This window comes from Lampris incognitus, chromosome 18 (genome assembly GCF_029633865.1).
Source record: "Lampris incognitus isolate fLamInc1 chromosome 18, fLamInc1.hap2, whole genome shotgun sequence".
Taxonomy (NCBI): Eukaryota; Metazoa; Chordata; class Actinopteri; order Lampriformes; family Lampridae; genus Lampris; species Lampris incognitus.
Genome location: NC_079228.1, coordinates 39,742,395 through 39,762,600, shown reverse-complemented (window position 1 = coordinate 39,762,600; position 20,206 = coordinate 39,742,395). Strand labels below are relative to the sequence as shown.

Genomic DNA, 20,206 nt, shown 5'->3' with positions numbered 1-20,206 from the left:
TTCCCCTACCGCTATTCAGCACTCCTCCACCGAGCACTTGACCACCGGGCCCAGTTTAATTGCATGCTGGCGTGTCAAATTGTGGAACGCCATTCCTCCACCTCCCACAGCAGGCATACAGCCCCGCTGGGCTGGTAGCACTGCTACAACACTAAACAAAAAACAACTCCACTTAACACCACCACTGAAGCCATAGCTGAAGCAAAAAAAGAAACAACAAAAAGCACATGTAAATGTCAAGACGGGTAGAAAAACGTTTTAGCAACTCACTCACACCGAAGCAACACGCTACAACTCTGTTCATTCACCCGCACTTCCGCTCAGAGAGAGAGAGAGAGAGAGAGAGTTTGCAGGTGAAAAGATGGATGACTTGTTTTAATAAGCTTCTTGTCCCCGAGCCTATTTATTTGTTTGGGGTTGGAGGTTAGCAAGTCAGCAACAAACACTTCACAAGACTTTAGAGTCAAGACAACAGAGACGGGGAGGTGTTGGGAGAGCGTACCTTTTGGTTGGGCTGATCTGAGTCTCCGTCCAAATGCTGCACAAATTTCCAGCGCATTTTCCAAAAAGGCTGCCAAAGAAAGTGTGAATCAATGTGCATTTCCATGAGCTACTGTTGTGAGAATAAGGTGCAACATGATGACATCATCAGAAGAGCACCGGCCAGTGGAAATGGAGAGATGTGATGTAGCATGAGTTGCTGTTGTCAGGGTGGTCATAACAACTCTGTCAGTTGTCCATCACTCTATCACAGAGGACATGACATGGTTTGTTTAGTAAGGACTGAAATGGTGATTGACCCACAACCAAGTCCATCATACATCTGGAAACAGTTCTGAGACACATTTCATTAACCAGCTTTATGAAGCATGGGAAGCTTTACATCAGTTACACAAAAATCTGTTTCCATTGCTTTTTATCGCATTTTCTCTTTGTCGACATGCTGTCTTTTCCACCTCAGCCCAGCGTTAAAGCTTTTTTGGTTGTATCATTTAGGTGTGTTTTTGAATATCTGGCATTTCCATTCAGGTTTTCTTATGTGCAAATTCAAAATGCTAAGGGCCATTTTGGCTGGTCCTCACTTCTTCAGGGTTGATTTTATGATTAGGCCTTGGGTTTAGGGCTAAGGTTCGATTAGGTCATGATTTCCTAGACTTTCCATGTGTTGGGGCATGCACACAGCACAAACACATAACAGAGAGAGAAAGTGAAATCAATTCAAAGAGATTTATCTTAACATGATAACATGATGTTGGCGACAGGCATGTGCGCAAGTCCATGAATACTGGGTGGCATCCAGCGCTTTACCTGTGCCCCGTTCGTAGGGTTAGTGCTTGTGTCAGGAAGGGCATCCGACGGATAATTTGGCCAAATCATTATGTGGATTGACAAGACCATACCGGATCAGTCGAGGGCCGGGTTAACAACAGCCACCATTGGTGCTGTGCCCTCACCGGGTACAGATGGAAACTATAAAATCCGCTGTGGCGACCCCTGAGAACCAGGAAACAAGCCGAAAGAAGATGATGCATTGTGGTATTCCATATTGTCATTATGAGTTGAAAGATTATTATCATTATTAAACGTCATTATTCATCATCATCGTTATTTATTATTGGAAAACTTCATATGTAACATGTCCGTGAATGTTCTCATTCAACCAGGTCATGGTTATCCAAAGGAGTTGAATCAAGTGCAACTGGACTTGGTATATATCCGTGAAGACGTTTCGCCTCTCATCCAAGAGGCTTCCTCAGATGGGCGCTGCCATAACATCGGTACACAAAAGAGCCACTCATATCTATGGCTGTGTTAGCGACGGGCGTTGGTAAACATCAGATCACAAAGAGTCACGCATATCAATAGCTGACAACGACTCCTAGAGGATAAATTCTGAGTCTCATCAGCAGCCAGTCAGACTAGCTTGGTCTAGTCAGAAAGGCACGAACTGAGGAAGCCTCTTGGATGAGAGGCGACACGTCTTCACGGATATATACCAAGTCCAGTTGCACTTGATTCAATTCCTTTGGATATTCATACGTAACATGGAGGTAAACAATGTGTCATGCATAGGGGCACACTATTTGTATGCCATTTCACCCGGGGTTAACATTAGGTCAATAATAAGGGTCAAGGTTAGGTTGAGTTGAGGATTAATGTGAGGGTTGAGGTTAAGGTTGAAAACGATGAGGTCTGAAATGGTCATTGGTTCATCTCAGTTGGACATGGGAGTTGATGTGACGATTCGTTGAAAAGAAGCAGTTCAAATGATTTGTTCACGAGTTGGACAAGTCTAATGTTGGGGAGGAGAGTGTCATTTACTCTCAGTGCTGGCAGTTCCAGCCATTATCCAGACCGCTTACCCTGCTCTCAGGGTCACTGGAGCCTATCCCAGCAGTCATTGGGCGGCAGGTGGGGAGACACCCCGGACGGGCCTCCAGGCCATCACACACACACACACACACACACACACACACACACACACACACACACACACACACACACACACACACACACACACATACCTAGGGGTGATTTAGTGCGGCTGATCCACCTGACCTACATGTCTTTGGACTGTGGGAGGAAACCGGAGCCCCCAGAGGAAACCCACGCAGACATGGGGAGAACATGCAAATTCCACACAGAGGACGACCCGGGATGACCCCCAAGGTTGTGCTACCCCGGGGCTCGAACCCAGGACCTTCTTGCTGTGAGGCGACCGCGCTAACCACGGTGCCAATGATGGCCATGCTGGTAGTTTAAAATGATAATTCATTTGCATGACAAGACAGTGACTGTCTCGAGAACGTTGCCTCGGTGGTACTGGTGTGTAACTGGGAGAGACTGGTCAGTAACATCGGCAGTCACACACACTGGACCTTGCATTAGCATCTCGCAGCCATAAAGAGGAGGGAGTAATGTGTCATCTTCTGGGCTGAATAGATTCGGAGTGCTGTGTTGTGCAGGGATGCTGTGGGCTTGTCTTGTGGGAGCCTGAATGAGGGGAAGTGTTGCAGACACATTAAGGGAGACGTGTTTCATGTTGCTCACTGTCATTTCCCCAAGCTGTGTCGGCCTCAGCACCACAGACACAACATTGTTTTGGAGTGAAATGGATGTTGTTGTTTTTTTTTGTGTGTTTTGGTCGCCTCTGTGTGTGTGTGTGTGTGTGGGTGTGTGGGTGTGTGTGTGATTTTGAGAGTAGGTACTCTTATATGGAGTTGCTTTGATGTATTTTTCCCCAAATGCTTTTAAGGTTGATGTTTCCTGAACAAACACCACAAGTCAAATCTGTTTATCTCTCTCTGTCTGCCTGTCTGTCTGTTTGTCTGCCTGTCTGTCTATGTTTCTATCTGTCAATCTGTCCGTCTGTCTGTCTATGTTTCTATCTACCTGTCTGTCTGTCTGTGTTTCTGTCTACCTGTCTGTCTGTCACTGTCTTATGTTTTTATCTATCTGTTTCTGTCTGTCTGTCTGTCTGTCTGTCTATCTGTCTGTGTTTCTATCTATCTGTCTGTCTGTCTGTCTCAGGTTTTTGTCTTTACCTTTGTCTTTTCAGGTATAGAGACAATAATTAGTGATACCTTTCCTTCTTCTCTCTGTGACATAAGAATTGCGCTATGAGATGATGATCATTGTAGAGGCTCACACTTAATCACCCTCTCTTTGTCTCTCTCTCTCTCTCTGTCTCCTCTCTCTGTCTCTCTCTGTCTCTCGCTCTGCCCCCCCCCCCCCCAATGTCCTTTCTGCAGGACAATAGAAACAGTTTGTCATCGTTTCACGGTGTGGACGGTTTGAAAACCTATTTCTTGTAATAAATACTGTGTTTGAACATTTTCTGAAACTTCTTCATTTTATCAGCTGGATTACAAAAAGACACACCAGTCTGAATATCAGCTGTTGGACTAGAATGTAAACTAAATAAATGTGCTTTTGTGATATTGGGCTATACGAATAAAATTGACTTGACTTTTGAAAATTAAAAAAAAACTCTCTCTCTCTCTCTGCACTGCATGCTGGGAGGTTGGGTGTGTCCGCATGAGTGAGGGTGTTGGAACGAGCTTGAGTGTTTTTTGGCTTAATTTACTGTTTTTCTACTGGTTTCCCTTTTCTTTCTACATGGTCAGGTAAGAGGAATTTACTTTTACTTCGTTGCTACTTGTTGGGAAGTGACTGGAGTAGCTGGTTGCAGTTTGGTGGTGTGCAGTACGGCGCCCCTCCCTGGTGAGGGTTCGCCTCCCCTGTCTATCAGACACCAGGTTAGAGTCATGGCTGACACGTGATACACTGTCGAACAGGTACCGTTTGGCTGTGAGACTATCACGTACAGCTCTTGGATGAAGAAAGCCGTTGTGGCTTTGCTCCGAGAGGAGCGTTTGGTCCACCTACTGGTTGCAGTGGCGCCCCCAAGGGGTGGCCAGGGGTGGCCACGGCCACCCTGATACTATCCCTGGCCCCCCCACTGGCCCCCCCAGCCACGAGTCGCATATGCAGAATATGCTTCCGATTATGCATAATATGCTTCTATCTGATATTTTATATTAGGTGCTGTTCATTTAAATCAATAATGTATATTTTTCTTAACTCTCATATTGACAGTTTTCAACTAGCCTATACAGTATACTACAACAGCATCATAGAATTCCCGAAATTCAGTCATGGCTTTTGGTTTTGGTGTGCCACCCCAAGATTTTCAGTGGCCCCATTTGGCCCCCCCTATGAAACATTTCTGGGGGCGCCACTGACTGGTTGAGAGAGGCCTGGTGCTGGACGATCTGTTTGTAGCCGTGTCGCCATTGTTTGTGCCATCGACACGTGTTACAGTGTCAGGCATACCTCCGTTTATCCCGAACGAGCTCACTGAAAGAGAACTGAGTCGTTTCGGAAAGTTGCTAGTGGGTTCAGAACAGTTAATCTGAGCTGTGACGACGCTAGACTGCAGCATGTTGACTCCCTGTGGAGACAGACCTTCATGTATGTAAATGATTCTTCACAACATCTACAAGTGTCATTTAGAGTCAAATATGAATGCGGTTTCTACATTCTGTATGCAAGTTCTGGCAGGATGAAATGTTTCGAGTGTGGCGATGTCGGCCACAAATGTTCATCCTGCCCGCACAGGGAGCCCACGGCGGGCAGTAGTTCAGGCGAGCCACGGCCTGGAGGTGCCGCTAAGAGCGGTAGCCCTCAAACAGCGCAGCAGGCAGCGGGAGATGCCGCAACCAGTGATCCGCAACCTGATATGAAGGGAAATGGAGAAGAAGAAGAAAACGGGGCAAGGCAGCAATAATGAAAGTGATGGTCATTTAAGTGATACTGAAGCACAGGTTATGGATGCATGCAGAGATTGAGGACAGACAGAACAAATGAGAGACAGTCACCCAGCAGAGGCCGAGTCAGATCTCTGCAACAGGTGAGTCACACTGAAAACGCTAGAAATGAAGATGAGGAAATGTTAGAGGAGGGCAGCCAATCACAGTTTACTGATATTATGTCACAAGGTGATCAGGAGTCATATTCTTTAAAGGAGATGATTGATTTCCTTGATGAAACTTATGGCAGACAGTCTGTGGAAATAGCAGAGTTCTTCTCTGATGTGGACAGGTTTGATTACTCGGTTATGAAGATTAGAAATATGTCTGGATATGAAGAGCTCAGTAAACAGAAGAGGTTTCGTCTAAAGAAGAATCTGACTAAACTTAGGAAAGAAAGGCGAGGAAATGTTCCTTTAAATGTACAAAATTAGAAAATTGGTGATACACAAAAGGTGTTTTTCTCTTGGAAGGGTTTCACTGTCTTCTCCTTCCTTTTCTTTCTTTTTTTAATGGAAAGTTTGCGGGTAGGAAGTTTGAATATTAATGTGCAGCAACTTTTATACCATAACAACTTTGGAGTGAAGCAGCATATGTCTTGCTTCATAGGGTTATGAACTTGAACTATGACATACACTTGTTCCTTCGGACCTAGCTGGCATGGAGTTCATTAAGACACCCTTCTATCAGTCTGTTCTCCAAGCTTGGGGAACAGTCTTAAGAACCAGAAGAGACTACTCCCAGCTCTATGGCAGTGTAGGGGAGGAACCACTGGTCTGTAACTGTACGTGTACGGAGATCCCTCACAGGAGCTGGATTGACCACGTTAGCGTTTCTCAGATCAGGAGGACGTTGGAAGACAGCTGACATTTTGAGCCAAGAGACTGGCTTTAAATCTCTTCGTCTAATGGAGAGGTTGTTGGAGGACTTGATCACTGCACTTCCTGGCTTCTTCAGAGAGACTAGGAGCAGAGTTTGGAGAGGATCAGCCAGCTGTGCGGCCTGTTTTTTCCATCTTTGTCCATCTGTGCAGCAGTGGAGGAGCAGGAGGAAGTGAAGGGCCATTCTGTCATGGCTTCTCGAGTACATCACAGAAGGCCTTGTATGCAGTCACTGTAAAGTTTCTCCACAGAACATCACTAGCTGGTGTACAGGAGTTGAGGTGGTTGAGTGTGTTGGTACCAGGCTCATCCCCCAAGGGCAGCTGGAGGTCCCTGTACAAACCCCCCATTGAGAAACACACTGGATCTACAGTAGAGGGTGGTACATGGGGCTGTGACTATGAACAGACATGTGGTGCACATTGATCCTAGGGCAGGGAGCCACTGCTCTTTCTGTACTGATGAGGGAACTCTACAGCATTTCTGGCTCAGATGTCCCAGGCTGAGCCCTCTTTTCTCTGTACTGCAGCGATGGCTCAGAGGTTTAGGAGAGTTTGTCGAAGACAGCCTGTTTGTCTTTGGTCCAAGGTACACGGCAGCACAGTGCAGACGTGTCACCTTGGTTAATTTTCTGATAGGTCAGGCAAAAAAGAGCGTTTGGCTCAGCAGAAGAAACAAAATGAAAGGCACAGGGTCCAAAGATGCTACACTCATGTTCAGGGGTCTAGTGGCTGCTCGGCTGAAAACCTGAGTTCACGTTTTTGAAAATAATTTCAAACTTGGAGGAATGTGTTTCTGTTTGGGGACATGGGGATGTTCTGTGCACTGTAGAAAACCAGCTGCTTCTGAATTTCTGAAAAAAAGGGGGAGGTGTGTATCTTCTGTTGTTACTGTGTGTGTGGATTGTTGTGTTTTCATTATGTACTATATGAGTATCTGTGTTAATACTGTTGTCTTACTGTGAATGAAAAATTGGACAATTAAAGACCTGGTTAAAGGTCAAGGTCTCTCTCTGTCTCTCTTTCTCGCTCTCTCTCTGTCTGTCTGTCTGTCTGTCTGTCTGTCTCTCTCTCTTTCTCGCTCTCTGTCTGTCTGTCTGTCTGTCTGTCTGTCTGTCTGTCTGTCTGTCTGTCTGTCTGCCTGTCTCTCTCTTTCTCGCTCTCTGTCTGTCTGTCTGTCTGTCTGTCTGTCTGTCTGTCTGTCTGTCTGTCTGTCTGTCTGTCTGTCTGTCTGTTTCTCTCTCTTTCTCGCTCTCTGTCTCGCTCTCTGTATCTGTCCATGTCACCTGTTTTGTCTTGTTATACCTCTGCACTGTGATTTCCTGTCTTCAGGAAAATGAGCTTTGTGGTTCTTCTGTAACTTCTAGGGTGTCGACTAAAGTTTATCATTCTCTATTTTCAACCCTTTAGTCTTCTGTTTTTTGTCCATGTTTTCTGTTCTCTCATCTCTCTTATTTTTCCATCTTTCTGATGCCTCTTTTTTATATTCAGTTGTGTTTAGTTTCATTTTTTGTTCCATTGTTAGAGGAGATGGAGACTGAATGATGTTTTTTTCTCTTTTTAGTTGATTTTCAAACACTATCCAGTTGAAGCACAACTTTACCTTAAATAGATCATCTAAATTCACATTTCCACTTTTCACTGCTCCTCGCTTCTCCTTATTCCATTATATTTGTTACATTTGGTTGCATTTTTTTCTTTCTTTCTCTCTTTTGTTCTCTCTTTCTTTCTTTTATAAATTATGTGAGATGAATTACTTGAGCCATTTACCTGATAAACGGCTGTGATAAGTGTGTGTGTGTGTGTGTGTGTGTGTGAGAGAGAGAGAGAGAGAGAGAGAGAGAGAGAGAGAGAGAGAGAGAGAGAGAGAGAGAGAGAGAGAGAGAGAGAGAGAGAGAGAGAGAGAGAGAGAGAGAGAGAGAGAGAGAGATATTGTGAACATCAGGAGCTCTGGGAGTTCAGTACATTATTTTTTTACTTAAGTGTACTATATGCCCTGTGTGGTGTCAGACAGTATGTCTGATCTGTCTGTTCCTCTGTCATCTTTTGCAGGTGTCATAGATGGAACCTTGCTAAACATCTGCGATGGGCGGAGCCTGTTGTATAATCATTATGACACTTCTGCTTTGACCTGCCCACATTTCATCTAACATCCAACCCAGATTTGTCCAGTGGTGCTGAGACTTGTTTAACAGCACATGGGTGATGAAAGGGATTCATTTTCTTCTTTCTTCTCCCCCCCTCTCTCTTTATCCTCTCCCAGGTACTTTACCAACATATCCATCGGTGGGCGGGACTATTCCTTCAACAGTGATGGCTACCTGTCCAATCCGCTGCTGGACGTCATCTCCTACACCAATGGGAGAGGCTGGGAGGAGGTCAGTGCCACAGCTGTTCAACTCCACACTTAATTACAGCGACACGGCAGCTCGCCTGGATAACCACAATTTCATGCCCCATCAAACATGCTAACTCATCGCCCTTCATTTTCGCTGACCCGCCGTATGCCGACTCATCAGCGCTCCCACTTCCCATCACATCTCCACTAAAGCCTTCGTACTCCGTCTCGCTTTATAGCTCTCCTTTCATCTTAGCTTCTTTCCCCAGCCTGGTTAACCAATGCTAATTCATAGTCCAATATCCTGTCTGTCAGAGGCCCAGTGTAGCAGCTGTACAGTGATCACATCACTCCAAGCTTTGCCCTCCGAGGGCTCACTCAATTCCCCTCCGGTCCTTCTGACCTGAGCAAAACAAGTAAACCTCCTTCTCCTGTCCTGCTGCCTTTCTGTTTGCCGCTGACCTTTTTACAACTCAATATATTTACCACTCGGCTTCTTCAACACCCCCTCCACCCCAGAGAGAGAGAGAGAAGGAAAGAAAGAAAGAAAGATCTTTCAAAAAAGGACACATAAACAATTAAAGGTGTTGCTCTGACAGTGAGATTCCATGCCCTTGGATCTTGAGATGACTCTAGTTTTTGAAGTTCTCGTTGAGGTTATACTTCCTGTTTGATTTTTGTTAGTTTGTTTTAAGGGTTGTGTGTCTCCTCCTAAAAAGGGGTAACGGTCACATTGGAAATAAAGCAGCGTAGATGAAACACAGATGTCGAATACAAGCTAGACATTTCACAAAGGAGGCTAATAACCCTGCTATCTAGACCACTGTCGTCTTTTAAATGAACGGTTTCCTACGGAACAAGGTAACTTGCAGTTCTCATGCGTTAACATGGACATGAAGTAGTCACTCAAGTTATCATGATTTACTAAATGTGTTTCCACTCGAATCAACAATTATATAACAAACATGACAAATTTAAACATATAGGGGCTGCCCCAGTGGCTCACCTGGTAGAGCGCGTACCACAGAAGGCTGAGGCCTTCCTGCAGCCGCCTGGGTTTGAATCCGGCCCGGGACCTTTGCTGCATGACATCCCCTCTCTCTCCCCCGCCTTTCCTGTCTTGCTCCACTGTCACTTAAATAAAGCAGAAAATGCCGAAAAAATGATAACAAAAAAAATCTAAACATATAAAAGAAAAAATGAAGTCCTGTCACAACTTTCGTGGCAAGGGCACCACCATCTTGCATTACAGTAACCTTTGACGTCATGGGGTTGGTTGGCTTCGCTGTGTTCAATAGACACAACAGTAGAGGCAGTGAAAGATAGAGACAGTGATAGTTGGAGACTGAGGAGCCACAGGACAGAAGAAGACAAAAGGGAGGCCACTATTGCATTGCTTCTGAATGGAAAGATAAGTTTTACAGGGTTACAGCAAAGGACAAAAGTCTGTATTCATAAACTGCTGCTGAAATGGAGAAGAGTACTGAATCATTTCTGCACCGTCAGACTTCTTCATTCTGTCAGATTCCAGAGTACGCCTGCTGTATACTGATGATCTCACTCCAAAGCTATTGAGGGTGAATTCGGCTGAATATCCATATATCCAACATCAGACTTGACACCACGGTGTTTTGATGTAATATCCCAAATGTTGGTTACATAATGTGCTGTGCAGCGTGATGTAAACAAACTACGCACAGAAAGCATCCATGTGGCATCATATTGTCATGTCAGACCTCTCACACATGTTTGGTGTCACACTGGCTTGTTCACCAGAAGCTTGTGGCTTAGTCGGCTGTTTGAATCAGCAAACAACAACAAATGTTAGGTACCATCATTGTAGGCTAATGGCGGCTAGCATCAACTAGCTAACACTAGGGTTTCGGCGAAGTGACATTAACAAAAACGTGTCAGTCAGACAACAACTATCTGTAAACAAACTCTGCACTTGGAAACATTCTTCAAACTGTATGCCATTGTACCGAAAACAAATTCCACCGGCCTTGGTCGTGTGGCCTATAAAACAATCTAATCTAATATAATATTCCTGTCTGGCCAACACCATGTAGCATGTATTTGTTTAATTTACTGCATAAGGTTAACATTATTAGTTTATTTGCCGGTGGTTACAGCTACCTTGACTTACCAGCTATTGACAGGATGCTCCAGTGTTTCAGCTCGGACATCTAAAGCATTGTTACTTCCAGCATGTCCCCCTCCCGGCATATTATGCTGAATGTGCGCATGGTGATGTGTGACCACGCAATACATGATCCAGACCAGCCTCCTGACAACAGGTGGACTCCAATACGGTGGGTAACAGCCACACTGACACCAGATAGTGTTGCCGACCCGATCTGCTCCCCAGTGTACCAGTTCCATGACTTATGGTCTTATTGGGCTCATCTCTGGTGGGAATGAGTTCACCTACAGGTGGGAGATTGACCCTCTCATGTCCTGGTGTGGCCAAAACAACTTGGAGCTCAACACTCTAAAGACCGTTGAGATGGTGGTATACCTCAGAGAGTACCCATCCCCACACGACCCCATCACCCTGTGGCTCCCCAGTTGACACTATGGAATCCTTCTACTTCCTGGGCACCATCATCACTCAGGACCTCAAGTGTGAGCTGAACATCAGCTCCCTCGCCAAGAAGGCACAGCAGAGGACGTCCTTCCGTTGCTGAAAAAGTTGAACCTGCCAAAGCCAATGATGGTGCACTTTTACACTGCCATCATTGAGCCCATCCTCACCTCCTCCATCACGATCTGGTACGCTGCTGCCACTGCCAAGAACTAGGGCAGACGGCAGCATATCATTTGCTCTGCTGAGAGGGTGATTGCCTACAATCTGCCATCCCTCCAGGACCTGTACACTTTCAAGACACTGAGGCAAGCAGGAAAGATCATGGCCGACCCTTCCCACCTACGCCATTGTGTCTTTAAATACTTCCCCTCTGACAAGAGGCTAAGGTCTATAAAAAACAGAACCTCGAGCCACAAGAACAGCTTCTTCCCTACAACAGTAGACCTTCCTAACAAGCCCCCAGACACCCACAAACTCCCACCCCTTTTATCTTCCCCACTGTGCTCTCTGTATATGGACACCTTGCATAAAACATGCACTACCTTACTTTTTCTCTCTCAATGAACATTGTGTCCAGATGAAGTGATTTAACTTTCTGTGACATGCACTACCCTGTAAGTATCTCTTATTCTGTAAATAGCTTCTTAAAATTCTTATTAAGCGTTTTGTAAATACAGCTCCTGCCATCCAGTGCCGGGCATCAGGGGCTGCCACGTGATCTCATGTTCAACTCTGAACCACTGTTGATTGCACTTCATTGCACCTTACTTTTATTTGTATTTGATCATGTATATATTTTATTTATTATTCTTTTTGACTTTTATCTTTACTACTACTACAACTTTCAGCTGCTCCCGTTAGGGGGCGCCACAGCGGATCCTCCGTTTCCATCTCTGCCTGTCCTCTGCATCTTCTTCTGGCACGCCAGCCACCTGCTCTAAACCTCCTCTTTGGCCTTCCTCTTCTCTTCCCTGGCAGCTCCATATTCAGCATCCTTCTCCCAATATACCCAGCATCTCTCCTCCACACATGTCCAAGCCATCTCAATCTTGCCTCTCTTGCTTTGTCTCCAAACCGTCCAACCTGAGCTGTCCCTCTAATATACTCCTTCCTAATCCTGTCCTTCTTCGTCACTCCCAATGAAAATCTTAGCGTCTTCAACTCTGCCACCTCCAGCTCCGCCTCCTGTCTTTCCGTCAGTGCCACTGTCTCCAAACCATACAACATAGCTGGTCTCACTACCACCTTGGAAAACTTCTTTAACTCTTGCTGATATCCTTCTTGTTGGTACCTGCATATGTATTCCATCTTGCTCCTACTGACTTTCATTCCTCTTCTCTCCAGTGCATACCTCCACCTCTCCAGGCTCTCCTCAACCTACAACCTACTCTCGCTACAGATGACAATGTCATCCATGAACATCATAGTCCACGGAGACTCCTGCCTGATCTCGTCCGTCAACCTGTCCATCACCATTACAAACAAGGCTCAGAGCCGATCCTTGATGTAATCCCACATCCACCTTGAACCCATCCGTCATTCCAACCGCACGCTTCACCAGTGTCACACTTCCCTCATACATATCCTGCACCACTCCTACATACTTCTCTGCCAATCCCGACTTCCTCATACAATACCACACCTCCTCTCTCGGCACCCTGTCGTATGCTTTCTCTAAATCCACAAAGACACAATGTAACTCCTTCTGACCTTCTCTATACTTCTCCATCAACATTCCCAAAGCAAACATCACATCTGTGGTGCTCTTTCATGGCACGTAACCATACTGCTGCTGCTGATCATCACCTCTCCTCCTCTTAACCTAGCTTCTATTACTCTTTCCCGTATCTTCATGCTGTGGCTGATCAACTTTATACCTCTAGCTACTACAGTTCTGCACATCACCCTTATTCTTGATTATGACTTTTATCTTCACTATTAACAGTTAATTTTTTTCCATTGTGCACCAACATACCAAGATAAATTCCTTGTATTTTCTTGTACTTGGCAATAAATATGATTCTGATTAGTATGTGAGTAAAAAGTATAATGACTACAGGTGTACTACTTCATCACAGAGCCGCGCCACTCTTTCAGCTCTCTGTGGGTTAATGATGACACGCTGCGTATGAACTTGTACCAGTGTGGTGACCCACGTCTTTTTTTTTAAACGTAAAAATAAAAAATCGTTTTAACTCGTGAAAAGTGCCATTCTGCCAGTTAGGTTTTGTGTCACCCATTGTCATCGTCATGTGCATTGCGATGCATTGTGGGATACTCATGACAGCGTAGTGTCCAGTGTTTGCATACTATGGTATTTCTCTGGATGTAGTGTGATGGCTGGGTAGTTTTCACACATGGAAAACAGGCAGTGGAAAGAAGAACCGGAGGTGGTCCCCGGGCGCTGCAGCTGCCCACAGGATGGGTTACATGCAGAGAACAGTCGTCGTAAGAACACAATGACAAATAAAGTGGCTTTCTTTTCTTTCTTCTACTATTTGATTCATACTATAGTTTAGGACAAAAACACTGCGTAAACTATTTTGGTTAACGAAGCAGCATGCTCGTATGTGATTTCAGATGCAGCCATAGTCTGGCTGAAATCATTGGTCTCTGGTCCATTTTTGAAATAGTTTTTTTTTTTTTCTTCTCTCTGACCTCCAAGTTTCAGTTGCGCTCTATGGAATAAATAGCTTTTTATTTTTGAACTTTACAGTAGCTCTCTTTTGAGTCTTCTTTTTCCTTTTGTTTTGGTGATTTCCTATGATTCATCAAACCCACAGTAAATGTGTGTTCATCTGAGCACAGCCAACGTCTCTATTCTCTCTTAAGTGGTCACATGGGTCAGGATTCAGAACTGAAGGGGTATGACAATGACTGTTTGATGGAAATAAAGAATCCATAAAAGTAAAAAAACCAAAAAAAATGTCCCACATTTCTGTGGACATACAGGCCCGAGATTCTGAAATGATCTCAGTTCTTGAATTCCCCTTTTAAAATAAAGGTCATGGAGCTGATCTTCATTACAAGGCAGGACGTTTACCACCGTTGGGACGTAATGAAGAAGGATTGGCAACACTTTACTCCAGTAATTCCATCCATCCATTATCCAAACCGCTTATCCTGCTCTCAGGGTCACGGGGATGCTGGAGCCTATCCCAGCAGTCATTGGGCGGCAGGCGGGGAGACACCCTGGACAGGCCGCCAGGCCATCACAGGGCTGACACACCTTATGTTTAGTCATAATCAGTAGAAAGTCAGACAGAATAATCATAGAAACCTGTTTCCTTTGAAGGGCTCGGTGTCAGCTGGCCCGCTGCCAAATGTCTTCCTCGTCTGTTACTCATAGTGTCTGTTATTTCTTGCTTCCAGTCATCCTAACATCTTTATTTCACAATGGTCTGAACCTCAGAAATGACCATTAGATTCTGATGCACTTTCAGCTTTAATGTTAATAAGTCAACCTTTGACCTTTGGGAACACCTACTTCATGGTGCTAAAGGCAGAACAGTAAACCAGTATTCCATCACTGGAAAATGGCTATAGCCTCGTCCGCTCTCTACTTCCTGTATTGATTTTTCAGCTGATGGAAAGCGGCTATAGACACTGATCGATAAGTTCGGGGGCCACTCGCGTGCATAGTGGTGTTGGCAAAGATAGATAAAATGAAAAGACCACGGCACATCAAGACTGACAGATGTGTGCAAGTGTCCTGCTCACGCACCTTCTCTTTTTTTTTATCTGCTGGACACTCTGTTCTTTTGCCCGGTACCAGATGAATTGGCAGCCATGTTATTTTTCAGGAGAAAGATCCCTCTGCTTTAGTGATTGGTGTTTTTTAAATGAAAATAGATTCAGCTAAGTCTCAAATCAGGGGGTTGTCCAGGTGGTGAGGTGCTCTGTTCCTTTGCCTACCAACACGAGGATCAGAGGTTTGAATCCCCGTGTTGCCTCCGGCTTGGTCGGGCGTCCCTACAGACACATTTGGCCGTGTCGGCGGGTGGGAAGTCGGATGTGGGTATGTGTCCTGGTCGCTGCACTAGCGCCTCCTCTGGTCAGTTGGGGCACCTGTTCAGGGGGGAGGGGGAACTGGGGGAGAATAGCATGATCGTCTCATGTGCTCCGTCCCCCTGGTGAGACTCCTCACAGTCAGGTGAAAAGAAGCGGCTTGTTACTCCACATGTATCGGAGGAGACATGGTAGTCTCGGCTCAGAAGAGAGGGGTAATTGGCCAAGTACAACTACGGATTAAAAAAGGGGGGGGGGTAAGTCTCAATTCAGGAAGAGTTTGACATGTTCCCTGTGAGCAAAGGCCTTCCATTATGCATAAGCATTACGTGTTAGCATTACCATTAGCCTTTCATTAAGTGTTAGCATTAACATTAGCCTTTCAATAAATGTTAGCATTAACATTAGCCTTTCATTAAGTGTTAGCCTTTCATAAAGCATTAGCATTAACATGAGCCTTTCAGTAAGCGTTGGCATTAACATTAGCTTTTCATTAAGTGTTAGCATTAACATGAGCCTTTCATTAAGCGTTAGCATTAACATTTGTCTTTCATTAAGTGTTAGCATTAACATGAGCCTTTCATTAAGCTTTAGCATTAGCCTTTCATTAAGCGTTAGCATTAACATTACCCTTTCATTAAGTGTTAGCATTAACAGTAGCGTTGGCTACATTCTGTAGGTGTGTCATAGAGGTTTGTGCTGAACTTAGCAGTTTACCATCACACATGTTCCAGTTTCACCTTTTCAGATTGTGGCAGGATGAGGAAAAACACAGGAGACAAAGGTGAGTTTGAACTTTGTTTCTCAGCTCCAAAACCAAACTTAAACAGGAACAACCCTGCACCAGAGAGCCCGGGAACGTAAACCACGTCCCCAGCTCACAGCCCTGCTGGGTGAGAGACATAGCCCCTGGTGTCTGCCACACAGCCTCCCCCCGAACACCCAGGAGGGACTCCTGGAAACAAAAACAGTTTCTCACTGGAGGCTTAAGCAGCCTGCCATAACGGCTGCGCCGTCCCTCAGCCGAAACAGTAGGTGAAACACAGTCCAAAGCCGGCTGAGAAGCAGAACGCTGAACCTGTGAAGACACTGCCGGGGTCCTGGAAGGAGGGCGACCCCGACGGGGAACCTGGGTCGGAAACACAACTTCACCTGCCACCCTGTGCGCCGGTTTAAGCCTATCAAGCATGACACGCTCCCTACGCCCACCCATATCCAGCACAAAACCCTTAGTGCCCGTCTCAAGAACCCGAAATGGGCCATCGTATGGGGGTTGGAGGGGCGAGCGGTGAGCATCATGCCGTCCAAAAACAAAACGAGCCGACATGAGCTCCGCAGGCACGAACGACCGCGGAAAACAGTGGTGAACGGGGCCTGGAACCCGAGTGCTGTCGGACAAAAAAGGATAAACGGCCGGACGGGGTCGAGGAGCAGAACTCCCAGGCAAAAACTCCCCAGGGACACGGAGCGGCTGACCGAGCACCAGCTCAGCGGGCGAAGCGTCGAGGTCCTCCTTAGGAGCCGAACGCAACCCGAGCATAACCCAAGGTAAACGGTCCACCCAGTTACCATAAGAGAGCGCAGCGCTGCCTTGAGCGACCAGTGAAAACGTTCACACAAGCCGTTAGCCTGAGGGTGGTACGCGGTAGTGCGGTGTACCTGCACACCCAAGGATCGCGCAAGTGCCGACCAGAGCTCTGACACGAACTGGGGGCCCCTGTCTGAGGTGATATCTGATGGAGTGCTGAAACGGGCAACCCAGGAGGAAAGAAACGTGCGTGCAACGTCCGAGGATGTTGTGGAGGACAGAGGGACAGCCTCTGGCCACCTGGTGGTCCGATCTCAAACGTGCACGGAGGGACACAGCGCCTAGCCTTGCCGCCGAACCGCTGGTGGAAGAAACAGAGGCCGCTCCCGCGCCGTCTCCGGGCAGTCAAGCCAGCCACCACTGCCGGGTCCGCGTCCTCCGACGCCGGCTGCAGAGGCTCCGATGCTACACTCTGCACAGAGAACCGTCTGGTAGCCAGCAGTACCCGATCGGCCTCCTCAGCCAAACCTCGGCAGTCACCAGCGGCCAGACACGGGGAGTTAGCCAAAGCTGCGCGCACAGCAGACGGGAGCTGGCGCAGAAAAACGTGCGGGAAAAGGAACCCACCTTCGTCCGAGCCTAGCAGCGACAGCATATTGTCCATGAGATCCACAGCCGTCCCGTCACCCAAACCAGATAGGGAAATGATCCTATCTGCCCTCTCTGCGGCAGATAGGCTGTACCTCCGGAGCAGAAGATGTTTGAGGGCGAAGTATGTACCGTGTTGCGGGGTGGGGGGGCAACAGCTGCATGGCCCGGCGTTTGGACTGCTGGTCCAGCACAGCGACGACCAAATAGTATCTGGAGTCGTCCGCGGAGATTCCCCGCAGGTGGAACAGCGCCTCAACATGCTGGAACCATGAAGCCGGGTCGCTCTGCCAGAACTCTGGGAGCTTCACAGCCGCGTCGAGGACGGCCGGCTGTGAGAGTTGGGGCGGCGTGGCCCAAGTGGATTCGCACTCTTCTTCTGCTCCAAACATGTTCAATTCGGGGTCACCAATGTGGCAGGATGAGGAAAAAGACAGGAGACGAAGGCGAGTTTGAACTTTATTCCTCAGCTCCAAAACCAAACTGAAACAGGACCAACCCTGCACCAGCAAGCCCAGGAATGTAAACCACGCCCCCAGCTCACAGCCCTGCTGGGTGAGAGACATAGCCCCTCGTGTCCGCCACAAGATGACCTTTTCTTTTCCAAAAGTCACATCACCATTTGTTCATTGTCCATCCCTGCTATGTTCATGAGCTCACATTATGAAGGTCACCAGTCCATTTCAGGGGACACATGCACAGTTATTCTTGATCATGGACGATTAAGAGTCTCCAGTTGAGCCATCAGTCATGTTTGATGAGAGTGTGGTAGGAGACTGGGGTCCCTGGAAGAAAGATCATGTACAATATGCCTTTTTTTCCCTCCTTTTTCTCCCCTATTGTACTCGTCCAATTACCCGACTCTTCCGAGCCATCCCGGTCTCTGCTCCACCCCCCCTGCTGATCCGGGGAGGGCTGCAGACTACCACATGCCTCCTCCCATACATGTGGAGCCACCAGTCACTTCTTTTCACCTGACAGTGAGGAGTTTCACCAGGGGGACGTAGCGCGTGGGAGGATCAAGCTATTCCCCCCAGTTCCCCTTCCCCCTTGAACAGGCGCCCCGACCGACCAGAGGAGGCGCTAGTGAAGCGACCAGGACACATACCCACATCTGGCTTCCCACCCGCAGACACGACCAGTTGTGTCTGTAGGGACGCTTGACCAAGCTGGAGGTAACACAGGGATTCGAACTGGCGATCCCCGTGTTGGTAGGCAGCGGAATAGACCTGGACGCCCTGTACAGTAGTGCTTTTAATATTGTTTCTTTAGTGTACATTCAGAGTGTGGTCCGTCTGTTGGATTGTATGCAGTATAAATGTTTTGACTCGTAAATGACATCTCACTGATAAGCTTCAGAGTACAATACTCTTATTTACCCAGGATGCAACTTACCATTGACTCAGCATCTAACAGACATCAGATGGTACGCCCCGCCCGAGCTGTGTTTGGTTGACAGGTGGAAGTTGTAGGTGTCTGAATCTCTTGAGCTGCAGAGCTGAATAGCCACTGAGACAGCTGAAGACGTCCCGGCTCGGTACGTGGACTGGTGTTGTGTGTCTCAGACTCTGTGGTGGAAGTAGAGATCAGTCCCCCCGAGACGCCGGCATGCGGAGCCGCCTCTGACCACCAACACCAACAGACCAACAAACACCAACAGACCAACACAGCAGGGCTCCAGCATCAGTCGTAGGTGAAACATCGCGAGTTTGGTCTCGTTTACGTAGTGTCAGAGGTCCCTTGTAGTTGTCCAACTAGGGAAGTGTTGTGGTGTATAAGAGTGTGTTGTTGATGCATGTATGTGTGCGTCATCCCTCAAGATGTCGTACTGGATGTGACGAGGATGCTGTCTGTCTGCGTTTGACTTCTGCTTCGGCCTGCCCACTCACCCTGCTTCCAAACGCTTCCTCCGTGGTGGCAGAAAACCTTCATTGAGCTGTATGTGTGTGTGTGTGTGTGTGTGTGTGTGTGTGTGTGTGTGTGTGTGTGTGTGTGTGTGTGTGTGTGATGCAGTTTCAAAGGCACAAAGTGCTTCAAAAATTCTGTTCCTTCTTTTTGTTCAAGTCTCAAAGCAAACTGCACGCAGCGTCCGACTTGGTATTTGGTTATTTGGACAGATTGTGTAGTATGTCCAGAGGGTTCATGTATTGTGTAGTATGTCCAGGGGGGTTATGTATTGTGTAGTATGTCCAGGGGGTTTATGTATTGTGTAGTATGTCCAGAGGGTTTATGTATTGTGTAGTATGTCCAGGGGGTGTATGTATTGTGTAGTATGTCCAGGGGGTTTATGTATTGTGTAGTATGTCCAGGGGGTTTATGTATTGTGTAGTATGTCCAGGGGGTTCATGTATTGTGTAGTATGTCCAGGGGGTTTATGTATGTGTGCTGCATGTGTGTTTGGTATTGTTGTGTGTTTTTAAGCAGCACTGTGTGTCCAAGATGAATTTCCCTAAGAAAAATAATCTGTCTTAATCTCAGTCTTCTTTTTTTTTGGGGGGGGGGGGGATTTTTTATCCCTATTTGCACCCGGCCAATTACCCCACTCTTCCGAGCCGTCCCGGTTTCTGCTCCACCCCCTCTGCTGATCCGGGGAGGGCTGCAGACTACCACATGCCTCCTCCCATACATGTGGAGTCACCAGCCGCTTCTTTTCACCTGACAGTGAGGAGTTTCACCAGGGGGACGTAGCACGTGGGAGGATCATGCTATTCCCCCCAGTCCCCCCCCCGAACAGGTGCCCTGACCGACCAGAGGAGGCGCTCGTGCAGCGACCAGGACACACACCCACATCTGGCTTCCCACCTGCAGACACGGCCAATTGTGTCTGTAGGGACGCCCGACCAATCCGGACCAACACGGGGATTCGAACCGGCGATCCCCGTGTTGGTAGGCAACAGAATAGACC

At 47.1% G+C, this 20,206-nt stretch overlaps 1 protein-coding gene across 1 annotated transcript in view; it reads left to right on the top strand.

The window, feature by feature from the left end:
• LOC130128460 (glutamate receptor ionotropic, NMDA 2D-like) overlaps positions 1-20,206 on the top strand; it is a 180,643-nt gene that overhangs the window by 74,979 nt on the left and 85,458 nt on the right. Inside the window, exon 6 of the mRNA XM_056298067.1 lies at positions 8,456-8,570. Within this exon, the coding sequence (XP_056154042.1) occupies positions 8,456-8,570 (115 nt within the window). The remainder of the gene's footprint in view (positions 1-8,455; positions 8,571-20,206) is intronic.